Genomic DNA, 23,812 nt, shown 5'->3' with positions numbered 1-23,812 from the left:
TGGAAAGAGGCATCAACTAATCAAGCACTCGTTTCAGAAAATCCATGGGGACCACTCAGAGGGGAAGGACTTAACTCAAGAATGAGATAGGTGTTCAACAACAGAAGGAGGAGATGCAGTACACTTCTTATGCTGAGGGACCTCAGTGTGCTGAGCAAACTCAGAAGTCTGATCATGACCAGCTTTCAGGTTCACCTCATAAGGATCACCTGACTGGTTGGGACTCCGAGGAAGCTCCAGCCTGCAACTACTCGGGTGGGAGAGCAGTTACTGAGGATGGTGCAGTGAAGTGCACAAGAAGCCTGGAATGTCAACCACCCTAGAGTTGAGGGGAAGATTATGGTTAACCCTTGGGGAGGCATCTGTGCCCTAAACTGTAGCACCTTAAAGAGCCATTCCTTGCACGGGGGATCCGCAATCCCAAAGGAAGGTCGGAGGAAAGAGACTCTCCTTTGGCCATGGGCACCACCGCTTCGCTAGGGGAAGCAACTGAATCCTGCATACGTAAGGGTTGTCCAGGGGTCAGTCGATCATCACTCTTACTCGTTCGCCCTCCAGAGGGAAACGAGTAAGCAGAATCAACGGGGAGGGAACGACATGCCGTAGTAAGAAGTCAGGACTTCTTAGACTTAAAAAAAAGGCCCTGAAGGAGAAGAATCCCTTTTAGACTTCTGTTGCCTACCTAACCCCTCCAGACATTCCCCGAGCAGATATGAAGATGACGCAAGAGTGACCGTCAATGGCAGGACGAACCTGCATAGCTTTACTGAGCCAAAAGCAAATGTGACGTAATACAACGGGTGTGTGTGGGCAGGGTTGTCATACCCCTCTTAAAAAGTTTTTCGTACCCCTCTTAAAAAGTTTATGGCTATTTTCAGTTTTCACTGGAGTAATATATGCACAGCAAAGAGCAAAAGGGTTAGAATTGTGTTGGAACAATTACAGATTTGGTGTTAAAGCAAGTGTAATGATAGGTCTCCCCAAGATATACAGTAACCCGAGAAATTTTAATACTTAGTTTCTGTCCTTAACAATGCTTAGGAGAAGTAAAAGAGGGCTTGTAAATCTTATGAACATGAGATTCTTTCACAAATATGGTATTTTTATTATAAAATAAATTTTAAATATACTCACCTGGTTGTTACATATATATAGCTTAAGGGTAGGCTCCCCTTTCAAGGGGTGCCAATCGTAAAAAATATTTCCCAAAAATACACTAATCAAGACACGCTAATGAAATTTTCAGGCATTATTAGCACTATAATAAGGCATATCCTCTGTAAGTTTTATCATCCTACAGGGAAAATAAAGGATTTTATGAATAAAAATGTGAAAATCGGAGCTAGCGACTTAAAAGTTGTTTGGTGACCAGTGAGAAACTAATGTCTTGAATTGAAATTCGCTCTGTCATTGTTTGTTTATCCACCTGGAACAAGCAGACAAAGTTTTATCAAAATCGAACAGTAAATAAGCACACAGCAAGAAAAAAACGAGCATTAACTTTAGTGAAAGCCCGGCTGGTGATGGAGGGATACCTAGAAATAAATATTCACCAAAAATTAAAATTTCGATTTAGGTAAAAAACCTTCTGTGTTTTTCTAGGTATTATGTCACTTGATGGCCTAAAACATCTAAATATTATATTACTTAAGGCATAAGAGCAGGACAAGCAAAGAAATACACCCCTCTCCCGAAAAAGAAAAAACGAGAAATTACGATTTTTGTCTGATGACGAAAATATTGGATATAAAATCATAGTCACCCCTGAGCCCATTTTCTTTGATATCACTGATATGAGAAAACGACTTTGAACAGTTTTTAAGGGGTAAACTATAAAAATTAGAAAATTACTAATGATATTTCGTATTTTTACTATTAACATAAGGGGGGCGTTGATGACCAGGGGGGGGGGGGGGGGCATTATAGAGGCTGGAGATGAATTCTACACATATCACGGCCTTCTGATAGGCAAAAGGAAGACTTTTAGCAAAGAAAAAAACAATTGGGAAAAATCACCCTCTGATCGTGGAGGCAATCCCACGTTTCGCGCGCAGGCCAAAAATTCAAATTTCGCGGCAATCACCGCCAGGTGAGTAGGTAGTCATACCTGAGCGCCATCTCTCAGTAGGTAATGGAACCATTCCCAACAATCCTCAGAAATTCCATGACCTTGTTTTCAGAGGGGAGGAGGGAGGGCCCTTTTATATATGTAACTACCAGGTAAGTATATTTAAAAATTTATTTTATAAAAAAAATACCATTTTTAAATATGTAACTTCCCTGGTAGTTACATATATATAGCTGATTGACACCATTGGTGGCGGGTTAGAAAACCTTATCCCGTCGGGAATTCGTATAATTATTAATAGCTACAAAGTAGTAGTACCAATAATCTGGTTCTTACTTGATAAGGAAGCTGGCTTCATAGTTATCCAGCCTCATTTGCCTGCATTCCTTAAGAGACTCAGCGATCCACCCAGGGGGCTGTACAAGTCTCTGTGGGGCTGCCACAAGGTCCTCGACGGTAACGTGGCTAGACCTCCACCCTTGCTATCCTAGCATACCTGATAAGGAAGCTGGTTTCATAGGTTTTTATGCCTCATTTGCCTGCATTCCTTAAGAGACTCGGCGATCCACCCAGGGGGCTGTAAAAGTCTCTGTGGGGCTGCCACAAGGTCCTCGACCTTAGCGTGGCTAGACCTCCACCCTTGTTAACCATGCATAGCCATGGATAATGATTCCGACCGCCTACTCTAATTACAAAACACACACCATAAAAAAACTAACTTGACTTGCATCCCAGACTGTGGAAGGCTACAACAGCCTTCACAGACAACCTGTGAACACAAGTACAAGAAAAAAGGCAAGGGTATATACAAAAAAAGGTTATAGGGAAGAGGCAGTAGACCCTTCTCCAATTACGACGCCGGAGGTAACGTACAGACCCAGGGAACAGCAATCCTCATACTGGGTCTGGACATCTTTGAGATAGCAGTCTGCGAAGATTGATTTACTTCGCCAGAAAGTAGCCTCCAGAATTAACTTCATTGACTTATTGTGCTTGTAAGCCATAGAAATTGCAACAGCTCTAAACTCATGTGGTTTTACCTTAAAGATTGGGAAACTTCTTTCCTCACAATTCTGGTGAGCTTCACTTATCAGATCCTTAATGAAAAAAGCCCGGGCATTCTTTGATAAAGGCAAAGAGGGCTTTTTAACTGAGCACCAGAGGTTGTCTGCTCATCCTCTCAGGATTTTGGACACGTGCAGAAAAAATTTTAGAGCTCTCACAGGACAAAGGCCTCTCTCCTTCTCCCATCCAATAAGTGAGATGCCCTGGGATGATAAAAGATCTTGGCCAAGGTCGAGAAGGATTCTCGTTTTTGGGCGAGAAAGCCTAGCTGAAGGGAGCAAACTGCATTTCTCCATTAAAGCCCACCTTCTTGCTGATGGCTTGTAACTCTCCTACTCTTTTGGTTGTAGCCAAAGCAACAAGGAATAGTCTTTTTGGTAAGATCCTTCCAAGAAGCCTTGTCAAGGGGTTCAAACCTACTTGAGGTCAAAAAGGCTAGGACTACATCCCTGTTCCAAGAGGGGGTTGGATTGTCCTTTCTCTTAGCGATCTCAAAAGATCTAATGAGATCCGAGATCCTTGTTACCCGACACGTCAATGTGTCTGTGACGAAAGACGGAGGCTAGCATGCTGCGGTAACCCTTGATGGTAGGTACAGCCAGCTTCTCTTTTGTTCGCAGATGCAACAGAAAGTCTGCTATTTGGGCTATAGAGGTACTGGTAGAGGAAAATTTGTTAGTCCTGCACCATTTTCTAAACACGTCCCACTTAGATTGGTAGACTCTAATATTGGATGTTCTTCTAGCTCTCGCGATAGCGAGTGCAGCTTCCCTTGAAAAGCCCTTTGCTCTTGCCAGCTTTTCGATAGTCGAAAGGCAGTCAGATTGAGAGTGGGGAGATTCTGATGGTACCTCTCTATGTGTGGCTGTTTAAGTAGATCGCTCCAACTTGGTAACGTTCTGGGGGTATCTACCAGCCACTCCATCACTTTTGCAACCCAAGGTCTCATGGGCCAAAATGGAGCTATCATGGTTATGCAGGCGGTGTGATTCCCTGAGCTTTTTCAGGACTGACGCGTGGGAGCAATACACTGGCAACCTCTTTATCATCAGTGTAGCGAAAAGGTCTATCGAGTGTTGATCCCACAACATCAAGAGGCTGGTGCACACCTCGTGATCTAGGGTCCACTCGGAAGTTAGAACTGTCTTCCTCTGCTGATAAGGTCCGCCCTAACGTTCTTTTCTCCTTCTATGAAGCGAGTTATCAGGGTTATGTCCCTCGCTTTCGCCCACAGTAGTAGGTCTCTCGCAGCCTCGTAAAGTGAGTCTGAACGAGTGCCTCCCTGCTTCTTGATGTAGGCCAACGCTGTGGGGTTGTCTGCGTTGACCTGAACAAAGTTTCCTTGGACTTCCTCCTAAAAGTGTATTAGTGCTAGGTGAATGGCCACTACTTCTTTGATGTTTATGTGCCATTCCCTCTGAGACTCTTCCCATAGACGCGATATCTTGGCCTTCCTCAGTGATGCAACCCTTCCCATGTCTGAGGCGTCGGAATACAACACTAGGTCGGGGTTCCTCTGATAAAGTTCGAGGCCTTCCAGGAGTTTGTTGGCATCGTGCCACCAACTCAAGTGATTCCTGATCCCCAGCGGAATCGGCAACCACTTTACTAGACCTTGACCTCTCGTCCAAAATTTGCAAGATGGAATTGAAGAGGCCGTAAATGAAGTCTCCCCAGGGATACCAACTGCTCGATCGATGAGAGGGTACCCAGTGGACTCATCCATTCTCCTACCGAGCAGGACCATATGTCATTAGGTGTCGCACCTTTTCTAGGCAAGCTAGAATGCGTTTCGGGGCTGGAAAAGCCCGAAAAATCACTGACTGAATCCTCATCCCCAGGTAGATGATGTTTGCGAGGGAGTCAGTTGAGATTTTGCCAGGTTCACCACTAGACCTAGCCGTTGCGTCAAGGACATTGTAATTTTCCTTGCGACCTGGCTCCGAGTAGCCAATAGTCCAGGTACATTGATATCCTTACTCCCTTCAAATGTAGCCAGCGAGCCACATTGACAACCACTCGGGGGGAAAACGTAGAAAGCCGTGCTCAGTCCAAAACAGAGTGCTTTGAACTGATAAAGTAGTTTTAGAATCTCAGAAAATTTCTGCAGTTCAGGTGTATCGAGAAGTGGAAATACGCGTCCTGCTGATCTAACGACACCATCCAGTCTCCCTGTCTGGTGCCTGCTAGGACTGACGCAGAAAACTTGACTTGCTTATGAACTTGTTCAGAGGACTTACGTCCAGAACAGGTCTCCAACCCTCCGAGTTCTACGGAACTAGAAAAAGTCTGTTGTAAAATCCCTCTGACGAGAGGGCTTCTACCACTTCTATTGCTGCTTTTGACAGCATCTGGTTAACCTGCTCTTGCAAGAGCTGCTGCCAGTAGTGGAATACTTGTGTCTAGAGATTGAGTTCACTTTGGGTTTTGGTTGTTGTTTGGGGTTAAGAGGTTGACCTCCAGCAGCCATTCTCTGTCCTCTTCTAGACAAGCTCTCCCACGAAAGGGCCGACGCGTGGGAGGAGCTTCCTTCTTCCTGGCTGCAAGGTTAGTAGGAAGCACCTCTTCGCAGTCCTTTGCAATCAGATCTAGCGTTGCTTGTGCATAATAGCTGCCTATAAGTCCTTCACTAGCTCTGGAGGGAAGAGGAACTTAGCTGTGAAAAAGGGTTGTGAGTTCGACCGACCCGTCCCTCACGGTGTCTGCACTCCTAGAGTCCAGTCCATCCAATCATTCAGAGTCGAAAAAGACCTCTAAACCGATCTGGCTAACACTGTTTCCTTGAAAGAGGAAGATTCGTGGGATCTACCCTTCAAAAACTGCGAGGGTGGGCTCCGAGGTACAGCCTGCTAAAAAGTCCTCCGGATATAAGTCCACCAGAACTGTAAGTAATCTTAAAGATCTGCTGCATGAAGAGTTTTCTGCGTTTCCTCCTCTGAGATCTATCCTGGCATACCTGATAAGGAAGCTGGCTTCATGGGTTTTAATGCCTCATTTGCTAGCATTCCTAGAGAGACTGAGTGATCCACCCAGGGGGCTGTAAGAGTCTCTGTGGGGGCAGCCACATCCTCTAAAGGGTTAGCGATTTCCGAAGGAGAACGAGGGGGAGAAAACACACGCCTCACCTTGAATGCTTGTGTCCCGCATACATTCAGCATGCTGCGAAGAAGAGTCATGCTGTGTCCAGCATGTCTCGAAGGAGAGTCATGTTCAAGTGCTTCCAGCATAAGTCCATCATGTTGCAAGGAAGTGTCAACATAGTGACCCGCATGCTGCGAGGGAAAGTCCAGCGTGCGTCCCACATATATGTTTACAGCGTGATGAGAGGAAGCGTTAGCTGCGTGTCTGGCATGTCGCGAAGGAGAGACAACTGCTTGTCTATCATGCTGCGGGGACAAGCCCTGACTGCATGCGTCCAGCATGCGTCCTGTGTGTATAACATGCGCTCAGCTCGCGTGCATCCAGCATGCTGCCAGGAAGCGTCATGCTACGTCCAGCATGCTGCTGCTGTTGTGAGCTTCCTCTGTTTACGACTTGTAAACGTCAACAGGGATGTAATGGACCGTTGAAGCTCTGACAGGCATGATGCTTGCTGTGAGGGAGCGTCCTTGCCGCGAGAGAGCGCTCGGGAATAACACATTCGCGGTCCTGACGCGGGGGAGCGTTCTGCTCGCGTGCGTACAGCATGCGTTTAACTCGCGTGCATCCAGCATGCTGCATATGTCAAGCATGCTGTGAGGGAGCGTCAAAATCCTTGCCACCTCCCATAACGCGTCCAGATCGCTACGAAGGAGCGTCCAAGATCGCTGTAGCTTGTGTCTCGCATACGTTCAGCATGCTGCGAAGAAGAGTCATGCTGAGTCCAGCATGTCTCGAAGGAGAGTCATGTTCAAGTGCTTCCAGCATAAGTCCATCATGCTGCAAGGAAGCGTCAACATAGCGACCCGCATGATGCGAGGGCAAGTCCTGCCCGCATACGTCCAGCGTGCGTCCCGCATGTATGTTTACAGCGTAATGCGAGGAAGCGTTAGCTGCGTGTCTGGCATGTCGCGAAGGAGACAACTGCTTGTCTATCATGCTGCGGGGACAAGTCCTGACTGCATGCGTCCTGTGTGTATAACATGCGCTCAGCTCGCGTGCATCCAGCATGCTGCCAGGAAGCGTCATGCTACGTCCAGCATGCAGCTGTTGTTGTGAGCTTCCTCTGTTTGCAACTTGTAAACGTCAACAGGGACGTAATGGACCGTTGAAGCTCTGACAGGCATAATGCTTGCTGTGAGGGAGCGTCCTTGCCGCCTCCTGTAACGCGTCCAAACCGCTGCGAGCGAGTGTCCATGAGCGCTGCAGCTCGCGTGCGTTCTTGCCGCGAGAGAGCGCTCGGGACTAACACATTCGCGGTCCTAACGCGGAGGAGCGTTCTGCTCGCGTGCGTACAGCATGCGTGCATCCAGCATGCTGCATGTGTCAAGCCTGCTGTGAGGGAGCGTCAAAATCCTTGCCACCTCCCGTAACGCATCCAGATCGCTGCGAGGGAGCGTCCAAGATCGCTGTAGCTTGTGTGCGTTCTTGCCGCAGGACAGCGTGGAAGAGCCCTGGCGTGCAGTAAGGCACTGCAGTTTTGTGCAGTCTCCTTATAATGCACCGAAGCGTGTGACAGGTTGAGCAAGGGCGAGTGCATTGGCGCGCGAGAATACTACTGGTGCACGCCGAAGGCTTTGGCGCGCACGGGAGACTGCTGGCGTACGTGGGAGACTGCTGGCGTACGCGGGAGACTGCTGGCGTACGCGGGAGACTGCTGGCGTACGCGTGCGGAAGGCTTTGGCGCGCGCGGGAGACTGCTGGCGTGCTCGTGCGGAAAACCATTGGCGCGTGAGGAAAACCATCACCGCCCGCATGCAGAAGACTGCTGGCGCGCACGAGATTGTTGGCGCAAGCGTGCAAGATCATTGGCGCGCACGCGTGTGGTGGGTTGGCAGGACTATCAGGAACAGGGATGTGCCCTTTGGAAGGGCGAACATCCACCGATGGCAACCGTGAAAGGTCCATAGAAGAGTCCAGGACCGAAGTTCACGTACTAAGCTGCAGCGCAAGGTTGCGCTGGTAGGATGATCAGGAACTACAGACCTTAGCAGAATGAACCTCCGAAGAGGTGTCTCTATGAGTGGCCTCTCTTGCGTACGAGAGGTGAACACAGTAAGAGAGACTTGCCTAAGACTGTGCTCCACCCCTGAAGGAAGTGAGACTCAGCAAGGGGGGAGAGTAGTCGAGGCGAAGACAGCAATCGGAGTCTCTGAAGTGGTTGGATCAGCAAGCTGACCTTCAACAGTAGCAATCCTCCGAAAAGGAGTCTTAATGAGTGTGAGTGGCCTCTCTCGCGAACGAGAAGTGATCACTTTGTAGAAGAGACTTGATGATGCCCATTAGGGCCGGTGGATAAGCAAGCTGACCTTCAACAGTAGCGATCCTCCGAAGAGGAGTCTCTATGAGTGGCCTCTCTCGCAAATGAGAGAGGTGATCGCTTCGTAGAAGAGACAATGACGCCCATTAGGGCTGGTAGATCAGCAAGCTGACCTTAAACAGTAGCAATCCTCTGAAGAAGAGTCTCTATGAGTGGCCTCTCTCACTAACGAGGAACACTTCGTAGAAGAGACTTGATGACGACCATGATGACGCTCATTAAGACCGGTGGATCAGCAAGCTGACCGTCAACAGTAGCGATCCTCCAAAGAGGAGTCTCTATGAGAGGCCTCTCTCCCGAACAAGAGAGGTGAACACTTCATAGAAGAGACTTGCCTAAGACTGTGGTCCACCCCTGAAGGAAGAGAGACTCAGCAAGGGGGGAGAGAAGTCTGGGTGAAGGCAGCAACAGCAGTCAGAGACAATTAATTTATTAAGATGTGGGAAGTTCTCCCTCGAAAGGGAGAAACAACCTCACACCTGGGGAGGAAACTTTACCTCGGAAAGGAAAGTTGTCCAACCGCTGGAGGCGAACCTCCTGGTTAGCGTTCTAAGATGATCTGAAGTGCTGGTCATGTTCTGACGGGCGTACTTCTAAGAGAAGGGATGACGCCCAAGACGACGTCCTCTGAGGAACGGCAGTGACAACAGATTCCCCAGGCATGAACAGAACAACTCTGCTTTGTCGGCACTTTTAGTCGAAAGAAGAAAAAAGGAAAACTAGTTAACTGGGAGAAAATAAAATTAATTATTTAACCCTTTTACCCCCAGGCTATTTGGAACTTTCCAAACCTTAACCCCCAGGGGTTATTTTTTTTCAAGCACATTTTGCAGTATATATTTTTTAACCCTGGATAGGTATGATGGGTCGAGAACGACCCCTACAGCATGTTCAAAACCAGTTTTCTCCCCATAAATCATCAGCTCTCTCAAATATGAAAGTGAACGACCTGCAAGGGGTGACTAGTCTACATGCCATTGTCTGCTTTAGGACTGATTTTCGTCTAACTTCCCTCCTTCCCCGTTTTTTTTACCCCACCAGGGGTCGTCCTCGACCCTAAAATACCTAAATAGGAGTAAGTGATCAAACAGCAAAATTATTACATAATTATAAATTGTCGAACAGTGTTGATACTTGTTTGGTTCTTTATAGTTGGAAAGTGTGCGTGGATGGTGTGTCTACCACTTGCATGACATTGGTTTTGGCTTAGATGCCATATATTGCCATGAGGTCCATTTTCCCCCAAATGCTAATTTCTGAATTTTTTTCATTTTTTGCAAATTTCTGATTTTTTTTCTATTTATTTTGAATTTATCTTCAATAATGGCCAGCAGGCAGTATTCCCTCGGCATGGATGTCATCAACACACTTCTAATGGAGTTAAAAAGTGATGTTGATGATAATATGGAGCTTGCCAACCTCATGTGTTTGATATTTATTACTCTGATAATTTTTCCTTCGTATTTGTAAATATTTTTCTTATGTTTATTAGGTACTTGAAATTGATTTATATAGTGTTTTATTATTATTATTATTATTATTATTATTATAGTTTATATATACATAATAATTTGATATTATTTTACTTTTTATTGGTCAGCAGTTTCTTATTTTGATTTCATTTTACTTTGATTGGCTACCGATTTGCTATTTGATATCCTTCTACTTTTATTAGTTACTAATTCTGTTTTCTCTTGCTGTAAGTATGGTATCAATTTTGTGTTGATCACATCAAGCTTCCTGAAAGGACTCACTGTCATAGCTGCCCACCTAAGACTGACCACATGACAAACACCACTTGTTTGAGGAGCAGGAAGCCTGTTTGTCTATAGCTTCAAACTGTCTTGTATCTGAACTGTACCTGATAGTTAAAGCTAGGTAAATCATGAAACTTTCTTTTTTTACTACTTGTTTGTATAAATATTAAAATTTTAATCTTTACAAAATAGATATCACCCATTTTTTATCTAAAATTATTTCAAAGAATTTAAATTTTATAGAATAAAAATAATTGTCAAACATCCAGAAAGCCATCATATCAGTTTTATTCAAATTCACTAATAATTAGATAAATAAATAACACCTTGAAATTTACATACCCATTCTCCATTTCAAGTGGTAGATTGGGCTGTAAGAGTTGTTGCGGTCTGCGGCCATTTTGTTGACATACCCGAATGGTAAGTTGGCATATCTCTATATATTCTTGTTCTGTATAGAATTCGTGAGATTTGGGTATATTTTAATGCATAAATATCATATCTTATAGGAGATACAATGATTTTCATAAGAAATTTACATTGTGAAACTAGGCCGTCAAAAAATGACCTTTAGATTTCGCCCCTGATATAACAGTAAATTACATCTTAGTGCACATTTTATTATGTATTTCTGTTCTAGGATAATATGAGTTTATTCAATAAAGAAATTAGCCTCTTCCTATTTCATTTAGGTACCAGAAAAAATTAGTGAAACTTGGACTAGTTTTTTGGCCAAAAAAAATTACCTTTTTTTTTCTCATTTCAGATCTTGACTTCTATGGGTCCAACTCATTTCCAGCAATTACATGCTGTTGCTTTGCCATCTAAAAAGGTGTCCCTAAAGGGATTTATGTGTATATGTATATTTCTATTTTTTTGTGAATATTTATGTCGTCTTTTTTTTGTATACTTATATTTTTAATATATTTCCAATAAATAGTTATTTTGTAGATGGGTATCATTTATATTTTCAGTAGTTTTTAACATTCTTTGAAGTATTTTTAGCAAGTCAAACAATACAAATTGATGCATAACTAAATTTTTCCTGAATTTTTTTTTGAGTCAGGGTCGAGCTCGACCCCTAAATACCTAAATAGGGGTGTCCAAGAACGATACCTATCCAGGATTAAATTGCTCTAACAGCCTTAATTTTTGTCATAGAGAGGTCAGGTTGGTCTCATTCTCTTAGAAAATGCCTGAAGTTTCTCAAAAAAATTATCAAAAATATGCAAAAAAAAAAAAATGTGAATAGCAGTTTTTTGCAAGGACGTACCGGTATGTCCATGGGGGTAAAGGGATGAGTTTTGTGAAACGTACTAGTACGTCCTTTGGAGGTAAAAGGGTTAACAGAAAATTCCCTCGGGAGGAACTCCGAAGAGGAACCCTGAGGGAACAACATAAAATAAGTATTGCGCCCTTCCTTCCCCAGTCGACATCCACAGGAGAAGGGGGGAGCGGAGTAACTGTAATTACAATTATTTAAATCAGCTAAGATTATTCACTAATGGTGAGAACCACTCATCCTCCGAGGAGAAGTGTTCCCCAAGGAGAAAAGCTTTAAAGTTGAAATTACAATTATAATTTCACTAAAAATAATTGAGACAAACAATCGGAAGCGCAACCTAACCCGCGAATGGGAACGTTGCTCTTCGCATTAATACACTGTTGAGCGTGTGACTGGTTGCGCAAGAGTGGGTGCACTGGCGCTTGCGTGAGAGTACTACGTGGAGACTGCTGGCGCGCGCGTGCGGAAGACCATCAGCGCCCGCGCGCACAAGACCGTCGGCGCACGCGCAAGATTATTAGAGCACGTGCGCGAGGAAGGCCAACGGGTGCTCGCGCAGGAGACCATAGGCGCCCGCGCGTGGAATACCGTTGGCGCGCACGGAGGACTGTTCGTACACGTGCGCGGTAGACTGTTGGCGCGCTTGCGCGCGTGGGAGACCATCGGCGCCCGACGCGCGGAAGACTGCTGTCGCGCGCGTGCAAGGATGTTGGCCCTGGCGCGGAAAATCATCGGCGCCTATTCGCGGAAGATCGCTGGCGCGCGCGCAGGAGACCATCGGTGCCCGCGTGCGGAAGATCGTCAGCGCGCGCGCAAGACTGTCAGAGGGACGGAAGACTGTTGGAGCAAGAGCGTGCACGGGAGACTGTTGGTGCACATGAAGGTAGCGTTAGTAGGTTGGCAGGTCAGGTGGCAGGACGATCAGGAACTGGGATATGCCCTTTGGAAGGGTGAGCATCCACCAATGGGGACTGTAAAGAAGTCCGCGTTAGAGTCCAGGACAAAGTCCAAGGACTACGTTGCAGCGCAAGGTTGCGCTGGTACACCGGTAGGTCAGCTGGCAGAACGAACAAGAACTGGGTTGTGCCCTTTGGAAGGGCGAGCGTCCACTGATGGGGACCGTAAAAAGGTCCGAGTTAGAGTCCAGGACCGAAGTCCAAAGGACTACGTTGCAGCGCAAGGTTGTGCTGGTTGATCGGAGGTCGTGGTAGGTCTGCTTGATCCTCCTAAGAAGTTTCTCTATGAGTGGCCGCTCTCGCGAACGAGAGAGGTGAATACTTCGTAGAAGAGACTTGAAGATACCCATGATGACGCCCATTGAGGGCCGGTGAATCAGCAAGCTGACCTTTAACATAAGCGATCCTCCGAAGAGGAGTCTCTATGAGTGGCCTCTCTCGCAAACGAGAGAGGTGAACACTTCGTAGAAGAGACTAGAAGACGTCCCTTGAGGGCCGGTGGATCAGAAAGCTGACGTGTAACAGCAGCGATCCTCCGAAGAGGAGTCTCTATGTGTGGCCTCTCTCGTGAACGAGAGAGGTGAGCACTTCGTAGAAGAGACGTGCCAAGACCGTGCTCCGCTCCTGAAGGAAGAGAAACTCAGCAAGGAGGGAGAAAAGTCTGGGCGAAGGCAGCAACAGCAGTCAGAGACGATGAATTTATTAAGGTATGGGAAGTTCTCCCTCTGAAGGGAGAAACAACTTCACACCCGGGGAGGAAACTTCCCTAGGAAGGGAAGTTATCCAACGCCTGGAGGCGAACCTCCTTTAGCGTTCTAAAATGATCTGAAGTGCTGGTCATGTTGTCACGGGAGTCCTCCCAAGAGAAGGGATGACGCCCATGACGATGTCCTCTGAGGGACGGCAGTGACAGCAGATTCCCCACGCATGAACAGAACAGCTCTGCTTCGTTGGCACTCTTGTCGAAGGAAGAAAAACTGCATAGTTAACTGGGAAAAAATAAAATTAATTATTTAACAGAAATTCCCTAAGGAGGAACTCCGAAGAGGAACCCCGAGGGAACAACATGAAATAAGTATTGCGTCGACAAAAAATTGATTATCTAACAAATTCCCTAGGGAGGAACTCCAAAGAGGAACCCCGAGGGAACAACATGAAGTTAAGTACAGTGGAACCTCTACATACGATTGTCTTTACATACGAATTTTCCAACATCCGAAGTAAAATTCTACCAAATTTGTCTCGACACCCTTAGTCTTGCTCCAACATACGACGTAGATCATACGCGTACGCGTGGAATTTTCTCGAAGCGTCGATCGTAGTTTCTTGTTGACGCCAGCACATCGGAGGGACGCCAATCGAGCGTCGCCTTGATCAGTCCTCTCATCTCATGCGCATAGTGTGGTTGTTCTCTATTCGCTCAGTTATTAACAGTGCTTTTTATCTTCCCTTTTCACGTTTTGTTTTTGTTTTTTACATATAATCACCGGTCCTAAAAAGCTTAGTTTCGGTTCAGGAAATAGTAGTGGTGAGAAAAAGAAGAAGTCAATGCTTTCATTAGAACTAAAACAAGAAATAATATAAAAGCATGAGCGAGGTGTGCGTGTTAGCAATCTGGCTAAACAATATGGCCGGAATATGTCTACGATCTCGACGATCCTAAAACAGGGGGCAGCCATTAAAGCAGTGAAACCTTCGAAAGGGATCACGATTATTTCTAAACGTCGTAGCCCTACCCTGTAAGAGATGGAACGCCTTTTGTTGATCTGGATAAAGGACAAGGAGATTGTTGGCGATACGATCACTGAAACGATCATTTGTGAGAAGTCCGGCGCTATCTATTGTTACTTGAAGGCGGCGGGCTCTGGGGGTGACGCGGGGGAGAGTTCAACCGATCCTACGATGGAGGAATTCAAGGCGTCTCGAGGTTGGTTCGAGAAATTTAGGAAACGAACCAGAATTCATTCAGTTGTTCAGACACCAAGGCTGCTAATGACTTTGTTAAAAAGTTCAAAAGGATCGTGGAGGAGGAAGGCTACGTAGAGCAGCAGGTTTTCAACTGTGATGAAACCTGTCTGTTTTGGAAAAAGATGCCTAGTCGAACATACATTACCGCCGAAGACAAGAAAATGCCTGGACATAAGCCAATGAAGGATCGGTTGACTCTTGCGTTTTGTGCCAACGGCTGCGGGGACTGCAAAATTAAGCCTTTATTAGTTTACCATTCCAAAAACCCTGGGCATTTAAAGCACATAGAATTAATAAAGACCTGCTACATGTTCTATGGCATTCTAATTCTAAGGCTTGGGTCACTAGGCATATCTTTGTGGAATGGGTAAACGTAGTTTTCGGCCCTGCTGTCAAGAAGTACCTTCAGGAGAGGAATTTGCCTTTGAAGTGCTTGCTTTGTTTGGACAATGCACCCGCTCACCCCCCAGGACTCGAAGATATCATCGACGAATACAAATTTATCAAAGTGTTGTATCTTCCACCGAATACCACCCCTATCCTCCAGCCCATGGACCAGCAAGTCATCTCTAATTTCAAGAAGCTCTACACCAAGCACTTAATTAAGCAGTACTGTACTTTAATGTCACGCAAAGCACCAACTTAACTTTGCGTGAATTTTGGAGGAGCCACTTTAATATCGTGCACTGCTTAAAGATCATAGATCAGGCTTGGGAGGGAGTAACTCGTCGGACACTGAATTCAGCTTGGAAGGAGCTTTGGCCGGATGCTGTTGCTCCCAGAAATTTCGAAGGTTTTGGCCCCGAGCCTGGACCTGTGCTTGCCACCGAGGAAGACGTCGAAGAGATTATATCCCTTGGCAAGTCCATGGGTCTGGAGGTGGATGAAGATGAAATCACTGAACTCGTCGATGAGCATCAAGAAGAGCTCACCACGGAGGAACTCAAGGAGCTGCAAGCCATGCAGCATGATGAGTTCTAAGCGCAGTTGAGTGAGTCGGAGGAGACCGAGGAGGTATGTCAAATCTTAGGTACGGCTGAAATAAAACAGATGTTAGCATATCATCAACACGTGGTTGATTTCTTCGATAAGCATCACCCACAGAAACTTCAGGTTTGCCGTGTAGTTGCGCAGTTCGATGATGTTTGTTTAACTCATTTTAGAAAAATTCTCATAAGCCGTACCAAGCAACTTTCTCTCGATAGTTTCTTTAAAAAATCTACGAAACGGTCTAGTGATCATGATGAAGAGAAAGAAAGTGAAGCAAAGAAAAGTAAGACCAAATCGAGTGAAAGTGATGAAAATTAAAAATAGAAAAGAAAATAAATGTAAAAAAAAATATAAAATATAAAAATGAACAAAAAAAAAAATAAGCCAAGTTAGGTTAAAGTTCACGTAGCGTAAGTTAGAGTAGGTTACGGTATGTTATCGCAGTCGTTGATCTTCTGTCTACTCCTGCGTAGCAGTCCCTACACCTGCGCTGGCCTATCGCTAAGGTAAAGTGTTAATACAAACCCCTATTTTATTTATTATTTCTTTATTATAATTCTTTTTTTTAGATATTTCTGTATTATTCAATTGTATTAATGTTATGTATAATTATGTGTAGCCATTTATTAAGGAGTTAAATGGGTTTTTAGGCTGAGGAACGAATTAAACAAATTACAGTGTATTCTTATGGGAATATTTGCTCCAACAAACGATCGTTTGAACATATGAAGCAGCTCACGGATCGAATTAAGATCGTAGGTAGAGGTATCACTGTATTGCGCCCTTCCTTCCCCAGTTGACATCCACGGGAGAAGGGGGGAGCGGAGTAACTAATAAAAACAGAATTACAATTATTTAAATCAGCTAAGAATATTCACTAATAGTGAGAACCACTGACCCTCCAAAGGGAAGTGTTCCCCACAGAGAAAAGCTGAAAAAGTTAAAATACAATTATATTTTCAATAAAAATAATCAATATAAATAACTGGAAGAGCAACCTAACCCGCGCACAGGAAAGGAGCTTCCCTAATAGTACACTGTTGTTGTAAAGGTGAACGACCTCGAGAAGAAAAAGACTGTAGTCAATCTTTGAGAGGCCACATCCCTTCGCTCAGATATCCATGTTTCCCATAGAAAAAAGGAAAAGGCGAAGACAATAGTTGAATGAAGAGGGTCCAGACGATGACAATTCCCCTGCGGCAGCCGAGGACGATTATATGCCAACGGGAAGACCGATGGACCAGAGAGGGAGAGGTCGTTCCCCACGAAGTGGAACTGTGCCGGCCTTGCTAATGTACGCAAGTGTCGTTGTCGTATATGTATCACACACACAGCAAAAGGAGATTATCACATTTCTATACAAATATATATACATAAACATTAAGAATGTTTTCATATATATGTATACAAGTATAAGAAAAAGTAAGTTAAAAGAAAAAAATTAATGGCAGTCCAGAATAGGAGAGGAGGGAGAGAGGAAACAACCGCTCTCGATCAGAGCCAAAGGAAAGTGGCTAAATCACAGGTGTGTGAACAGGAGTGGTAGCAAGCTACCCCCGCCCTACCCCTGGTAACTAGCGATGTGGGTAGTTAACCCTCGCTAAATTTTAATGGCTCGTCATTTCAGCTCCGCCAAAAGTATAACCTCTAATACATAGCATGCTTTGTATTTCAGTTACGGAATAAACACAAATTAATGGCAGTCCAGAATAGGCAATGAGGAAGAGCGGAAACAACCGCTCTCCATCCGAGCCAAAAGTAAAGTGAACTAAATCACAGGTGTGTGAACAGGAGTGGTAGCAAGCTAACCCCCCTACCCCCTGCTAACTAGCGGTGTGGGTGGTTACCCCTCGCTAAATTTTAATGGCTCGTCATTTCAGCTCCGCAGAAGGTATAACCCTTAATAAATAGCGTGGTTTGTATTCCAGTTACGGAACAACTATATATTACAGTGTAAGGTTCAATTTTTGGAAATTTGAAGACCAAAACCAAATTAAACATGAAATATACATAATTAACATCAAAGATTTTAAGTAATTTTTATTTTTCCTAACATACTTACCGAGAACTACTTTCTTAGGAGTTACCTGTAATCTCCTCTCTACCGACCAGAGTTTTGTGTAGTATACCCTAAACCCGTTTTCTATGGAGGGCTAACCCGGGAGTAAGAGAACGTGCCCCGAGGGTAGCCTTTGCACTAGGTCGAGGTCCGCTTGGGTCGTGAGCGTCAGTAAGTTCCTCGGATGTTGCAAAAATTCTTGCAAGGGCAGAGAGGCACTCGGGGAAGGTAGGGAGGGCCATTACCCGAAAGTAGTTCTCGGTAAGTATGTTAGGAAAAATAAAAATTACTTAAAATTTTTTATTTGTTCCAACACGAATACTTACCTCGAACTACTTTCTTAGGAGACTTACACTTTAGGAGGTGGGAGTGCCTTCCTGAGGGATAAGCACAAAGTTACCACGTGGTAAACACGCGGGACACACGAGGCGGACACAAAGGGTCGAGAGAGACGAGAGCGACGTGGTATCACGTCGCGACCAGAGAACTTTCTGGCGCTCACAACCCAAGCGGACCTCGACCTAGCGCAAAGGCTACCCTCGGGGCACGTTCTCTTACTCCCGGGTTAGCCCTCCATAGAAAACGGGTTTAGGGTATACTACACAAAACTCTGGTCGGTAGAGAGGAGATTACAGGTAACTCCTAAGAAAGTAGTTTGAGGTAAGTATTCGTGTTGGAACAAATATGTAATTAATTCATACAATTATAAAATTCATTAAATTTCAGCACTATTTCCAAAGAAAAAATACAGCAGACTATAAAGCCTTATTTGATACCCACATATCAAAATAAATAACTTACTTCTGTTTGCCATCTTTATCTCTTGACCTTGACCTTGAAGTAGAGGATGAAGAAGAAGATGAGGAAGAGCTGGAAGATCTACTAGTACTTGAAGAACTTTCTGAGCTTCCTGACGAACCAGAAGAACTTCGAGATGAGCTGAAATTTAGCAACACACATTAACGATGAGAATCAAATGCCATGAAAAATTACAAATTTGGAAGTAATTTGTACTTCATCTAAAGATACAAACCTGTAGTTATTTATAGGAGATATTATTTTCGACAAAGCTGAAGGACGAGCCTTTAGATTTACATTGAGGGTTAATCACCCATCCGCTAATAAGAAGGGGGGGGGGGTAGTAGTTACCCTGCTCACTCTCACATTTGGGAGGAGAACCCGCTTTGCTTTAAGGTAACACTTCAAGGGGGACCGGTGCTGGCGGGCTAATCTGTATAAATAGCTACATGTTTGTATGGTAAGGAAAAATAACAAATTTGTAAGTAATTTGTATTTTTCCTACTACACAAACCTGGAGCTATTTATAAGGTATACTTTCGGCGCAGCTGAAAGACAAGCCATGATATAATTTTAGTGAGGAATAACTACCCCATCCGCTAGTTAGCGGGTGGGGGGTGGGGTAGACTGGCTACCCCGCTCATTCACACCTCTCGGCTGAGTAACCACTTTGCTTTATGGCAGGACTTCTCGGGGGACAGGGTGGCGGGCCAATTTGTATAAATAGCTCCAGGTTTGTATACTAGGAAAAATACAAATTACTTACAAATTTGTTATTTGTTCCGACATAGATACAAACCCTCCGCTATTTATAGGGTGACTTACTCTTAGGAGGGAGGAAGTCCTCACCAACTGGACTTGGTCATGACCCGGGGTCCTCTCTTATTTCAATCTGTGATCAATAGTAGAAGGGACCCTACCCTCTCTAAAATCAAGTGCCGATATGAGGTAATGCATTGATAGCGGCCTGCAGAAGCCTGTGTGTGAGTGGCACTAACAGTGTGGCTTGTCTTTAACATAGGAACTTGAGTACAAAACCTATTGTTCTTAAAGACTTACCCAATACCCTCCCTCTAAAAGGTATTGGGGACGTAACAAAGTATTGTTCTATACTTGAGAGGCACAAGGGAAATGGGTCTTACCTGCAGCGAGGTGAGGTCAGCTATGCTGAGGCTTGCAGAGCTGTTTTCCCCAGAGGGCGGAAGGTGAAAGGAAGAAAGGAGCCAGACATTCTTACTCATTCACCCCACACTAATCCAGGTAGCCTCAGCCCTCAACCCTCTGCTACTTGTCCATCAAGGAGCCTGATGTGTTTAGACCATTTGTTGTGCGACCACCACAGGACCATTGGAAAAGGTCTCTATGTTCTTGTGGCTTACATCTTTGCAGGTAGTGGGCCGTGAAGGTCGATTGACGCTTCCACATGCCCACTTAAAGTATCTGCACCACGGAGTAGTTTCTTGAACGCCAGGGATGTAGCAACGCCACTGACGTTACGAGCTCTGGGTCTTAGGATGGAGGAGAGTCTACATTGAGAGTAGCCTCAATTGCCTTCCGATCCCAGAGGGGAAGGAAATCCTTGAGGTCCTCCTCTTGACCTTCCCCGTGCTGCCCAACAGTGCCGACACACGGGGGCGAGCTGGTGTCGTTCTTTTAAGGTAACCCCACAGACTCCTCACTGGGTAAAACCCCAGTTGACTCTTTATTCGAAATGGCCTGCACCTAGGGTACAGCACACTCGGATTTGAGTCTTAGCAATCTACTCAGGGACGCCGCTGAGGATTACTTCTCCCCGTCTCCTAGGGTAGGAGACATCAGAAGATGGATCATACAACACACGAACTCTCTTGGTCAAAAGCCCAAGTGAGTAGAAAGGCCATCTTCCGTGTAAGAAAGTGATCTGCTGCTAGGCTAAAGGTTCATAGAGAGGGGCCTTCAGAGACTGAAGGACCAGAACCGCGTTCCCAGGAGGAGGTTGAGATCTGACGGGGGACAAGTTATCTCACACTTGTATAAGTAAAGGCATCGATGGGAGAGAATCCCCTTCCACGACATCAGTCACAAAGGACCGAACACTTCGCCTGGAAGACCGACGCTGAAAAGTGTCTGAGGTGCCTAGACATCTTTTCCGTAACTTGTTGCGAAAGGCCTCTCTGAGAGGGGTGGTGTAGGATTGTCCCAGAAGAGAAGTCGAAGCAAAGCTACAGCTTAGGAAAGTGTTAGCATGTGGCTACTTGGAAGATCGTGCCGTGGAGGAAGATCCCTCGGAACTCCGTCAGGAGCTGTAGAAGGTCCGGGAACCATTCTGTGGGTTGCCATAGCGAAGCTATTGGAGCTCCGTCAGGGGCTGCAGAAGGTCTAGAAACCATTCTGCGGGATGCCATAGTGAAGCTATTGGGGTCATTGATAAGATCTTGCTTATCCTGACTTGGCTGAGGACTTTTTTACCAGACCGAGTGGGGGAAAAATAGGCCGCCCCACCGATCTTGGAATATAGTATTTTTATTATAAAATAATTTTTTAAATATACTTACCTGGTAGTTACATATATATAGCTTAAATCCCGCGTTTCGACGCGGCACGACAGAAAATTCAATTTCGCGGCGATCGCCGCCATGACAGTAGGTGCTCATACATAAGCGCCATTTCTCATAGGTTATCAGAACCATCACCAACATTCTTCAGAAAGTCCATGCCTTTGTTTTCAGAGGGGAGGAGGGAGGGCCCTTTTATATATGTAACTACCAGGTAAGTACAGTATATACAAAAATTTATTTCGTAACAAAAATACCATTTCTAAATATGTACCTTCCCTGGTAGTTACATATATATAGCTGATTGACACCATTGGTGGTGGGTCGAAAACCTCATCCCATTGGGAATTCGTTTAATTATTAATAGCTACAATTAGTAGTACTAACAATCTGGTTCTAACCTGATAAGGAAGCTGGCTTCACAATGATACTGCATTCTTTAAGAGACTCAGCGATCCACTCAGGGGGCTGTAAAAGTCTCTGTGGAGCTGCCACAAGGTCCTAGACCTTAGCGTGGCTAGACCTCCACCCTTGCAAACCTGGCATAGCCATGGATACTGATTCTGACCACCTACTCCAAAAAAATATTTTCTTTTTTTTAAACTAGCTCGACTTGCATCCCAAACTGACGGAAGGCTGCGACAACCTTCACAGACAACCTGTGAACACAATAAAACTAACTTGACCTGCATCCCAGATTAACGGAAGGCTGCAACAACTTTCACAAAAAACTAACTTGACTTGCATCCCAGACTGACGGAAGACTGCAACAACCTTCACAGACAACCTGAGAACACAAGTGCAAGAAAAAAGGCAAGGGTAAATATTAAGTTATCGGGAAGAGGCAGTAGACCCTTCTCCAACTACGAAGCTGGAGGTAACGTACGGACCCAGAGAACAGCAATCCTCATACTGGGTCTGGACATCTTTGAGATAGCAGTCTGTGAAGATTGATTTACTTCACCAGAAAGTAGGCTCCAAAATTGACTTCATTGACCTATTGTGTTTGTAAGCCATAGGAATTTCTACAGCTCTATCCTCATGTGGTTTTACCTTAAGGATCGGGAAAACTTCTTACAATCCTGGAGAGTTTCCCTTATCAAATCCTTAATGAAAAAAGCCAGGGTATTCATTGATAAAGGCAAAGAGGGCTTTTTAACTGAGCATCAGAGGCTGTCTGCTTGTCCTCTCAAGTGTTTGGACGCGTGCAGATAAACATTTTTTAGAGCTCTCACTAGACAAAGGCCTCTCTCCTTTTCCTGTCCAATTTAAGTGAGATAGCTCTGGATGGTAAAAGATCTTGGCCATAGTCGATAAGGATTCTCGTTTTTGGCAAGAAAGCCTAGCTGAAGGGAGCAAATTACATTGTCTCCATTAAAGCCCACCTTCTTGCTGATGGCTTTTAACTCTCCTACTCTTTTGACTGTAGCCAATGAAATTAGGAAAAGAGTCTTCTTGGTAAGATGCTTCCAAAACGCCTTGTCCAAGGGTTCAAACCAGGCTCCACAGGGATCTCATCCTGAGGCGGCCGTTGGAACTAGCCTGGCCAAGGAGGAAAGGTGACCTAAGAGGCATAACCAAGATTGGGCTGGAAGCTCTCCTCGTCTGAGGAAAGGTTCTGCGACTCTCCTCAGCCTTGCTATCCTGTCATCTGATGGGAAGGCTTGGAGATTGGAGTCTAATATCATGCCTAGATATCCCAGTTGATGAGATGGAAGCAGAGAAGACTTCTCGAGAATTACCATGATCCCTAGATCTTGGCAAAGTCCCAGAAGCTTGTCTTGGTGTCGAAGAAGGGTCGATTCCGAGACTGCCTGGGTTAGCCAGTCATCCAGAAAGCGAAGGAGAAGAATACCGCTCCTGTGTGTCCATTAAGATAACAGGGTGAACATTCTGGTGGACACCTGCGGTGCTGTGGAGAGATCGAAACATGTGGTATATCTTGTTGTCTAGGCAGAATTTCAAGTACTGTACTTCCTGGAAGACGGATGGATTGGGATCTGGAAGTACCCGTCCTTCAGATCCAGTGTGCACATGAAGTCTTGTGGTCTCACTACAAGCCTGATCGACTCTGCTGTTCCACGCTGAACGAAGTTTTTTCGACAAACTTGTTCAGGGCTGAGAGGTAGAGACAGGTCTCCAGCCTTCAGACGCTTTCTTACAAGAAAGAGTCGACTGAAGAAGCCGGGGGGGGGGGGGGGTGAAGCCGTTGATGACCTTCTGGAGAGCATCCCTCTAGAGCATGGTCTCGACTTCTGCCCGAAGGGTTAGCCCCTTTGCCGATCTCATGGCATAGGAGCTCAGGGACACTGGATTCGCTGTCAGTGGAGGTAAAGATGTAAAGAACGGGACGCGATATCCTTGGCTGATTACGGAGATCGTGCAGGAATCGGCCCCGAGTTGCTGCCACCTAAGCGCGCAACCTTAGGCATCCCCCCGCTGGGGACCATGCAGGAGGGTTGCCAATCCTAACGTTTGCAGCCTCGGCAGCTCCCTCTAGGATTATTGCCTCCCCAGGAGGACTTCCCGCCCTTCTTGTCTCTGACAGGAGGAGGCTGCTTTTTAGACACCTTGTCTTAGCTGCCGGGGCCGGTTCCGATGTCCTAGACTGACGAGGCTGTTGTTGTTGATGGAGGCTTGTAGGGTCTGGATGTAAGCGCCTTTGGAGGAGTGAATCGTGATTCGACTTTCTCCACCTCTCAGCTGTCCGTTCCCCGTCCTTGGGCTCAAAACAAGGTCTTTCCAAGGATGGAAGAGTGTCTGAGCTTGCCGACATCCATGGCTGGGGCTTCCGAGAGGAACCTCTCAGTCACTGCATCTCAATGCTTCAACATCGAGTTTGCCCACAAGTTCGAAACTTGGTGAGCCGGAAAA

At 45.5% G+C, this 23,812-nt stretch overlaps 1 protein-coding gene across 2 annotated transcripts in view; it reads right to left on the bottom strand.

Moving 5' to 3' along the window:
• The window catches only part of LOC137645783 (RNA-binding protein with serine-rich domain 1-A-like), a 191,192-nt gene that overhangs the window by 146,738 nt on the left and 20,642 nt on the right, over window positions 1-23,812 (bottom strand). For both annotated transcript variants that reach the window (XM_068378704.1, XM_068378705.1), the window contains exon 3: window positions 18,408-18,545. In XM_068378704.1, the coding sequence (XP_068234805.1) occupies window positions 18,408-18,545 (138 nt within the window). The remainder of the gene's footprint in view (window positions 1-18,407; window positions 18,546-23,812) is intronic.

The sequence above is a fragment of the Palaemon carinicauda genome, chromosome 8 (assembly GCF_036898095.1).
Source record: "Palaemon carinicauda isolate YSFRI2023 chromosome 8, ASM3689809v2, whole genome shotgun sequence".
Lineage (NCBI taxonomy): Eukaryota > Metazoa > Arthropoda > Malacostraca > Decapoda > Palaemonidae > Palaemon > Palaemon carinicauda.
The sequence above is the reverse complement of the archived record's forward strand: the minus strand, read 5'-3'. Positions and strand labels throughout refer to the sequence as shown.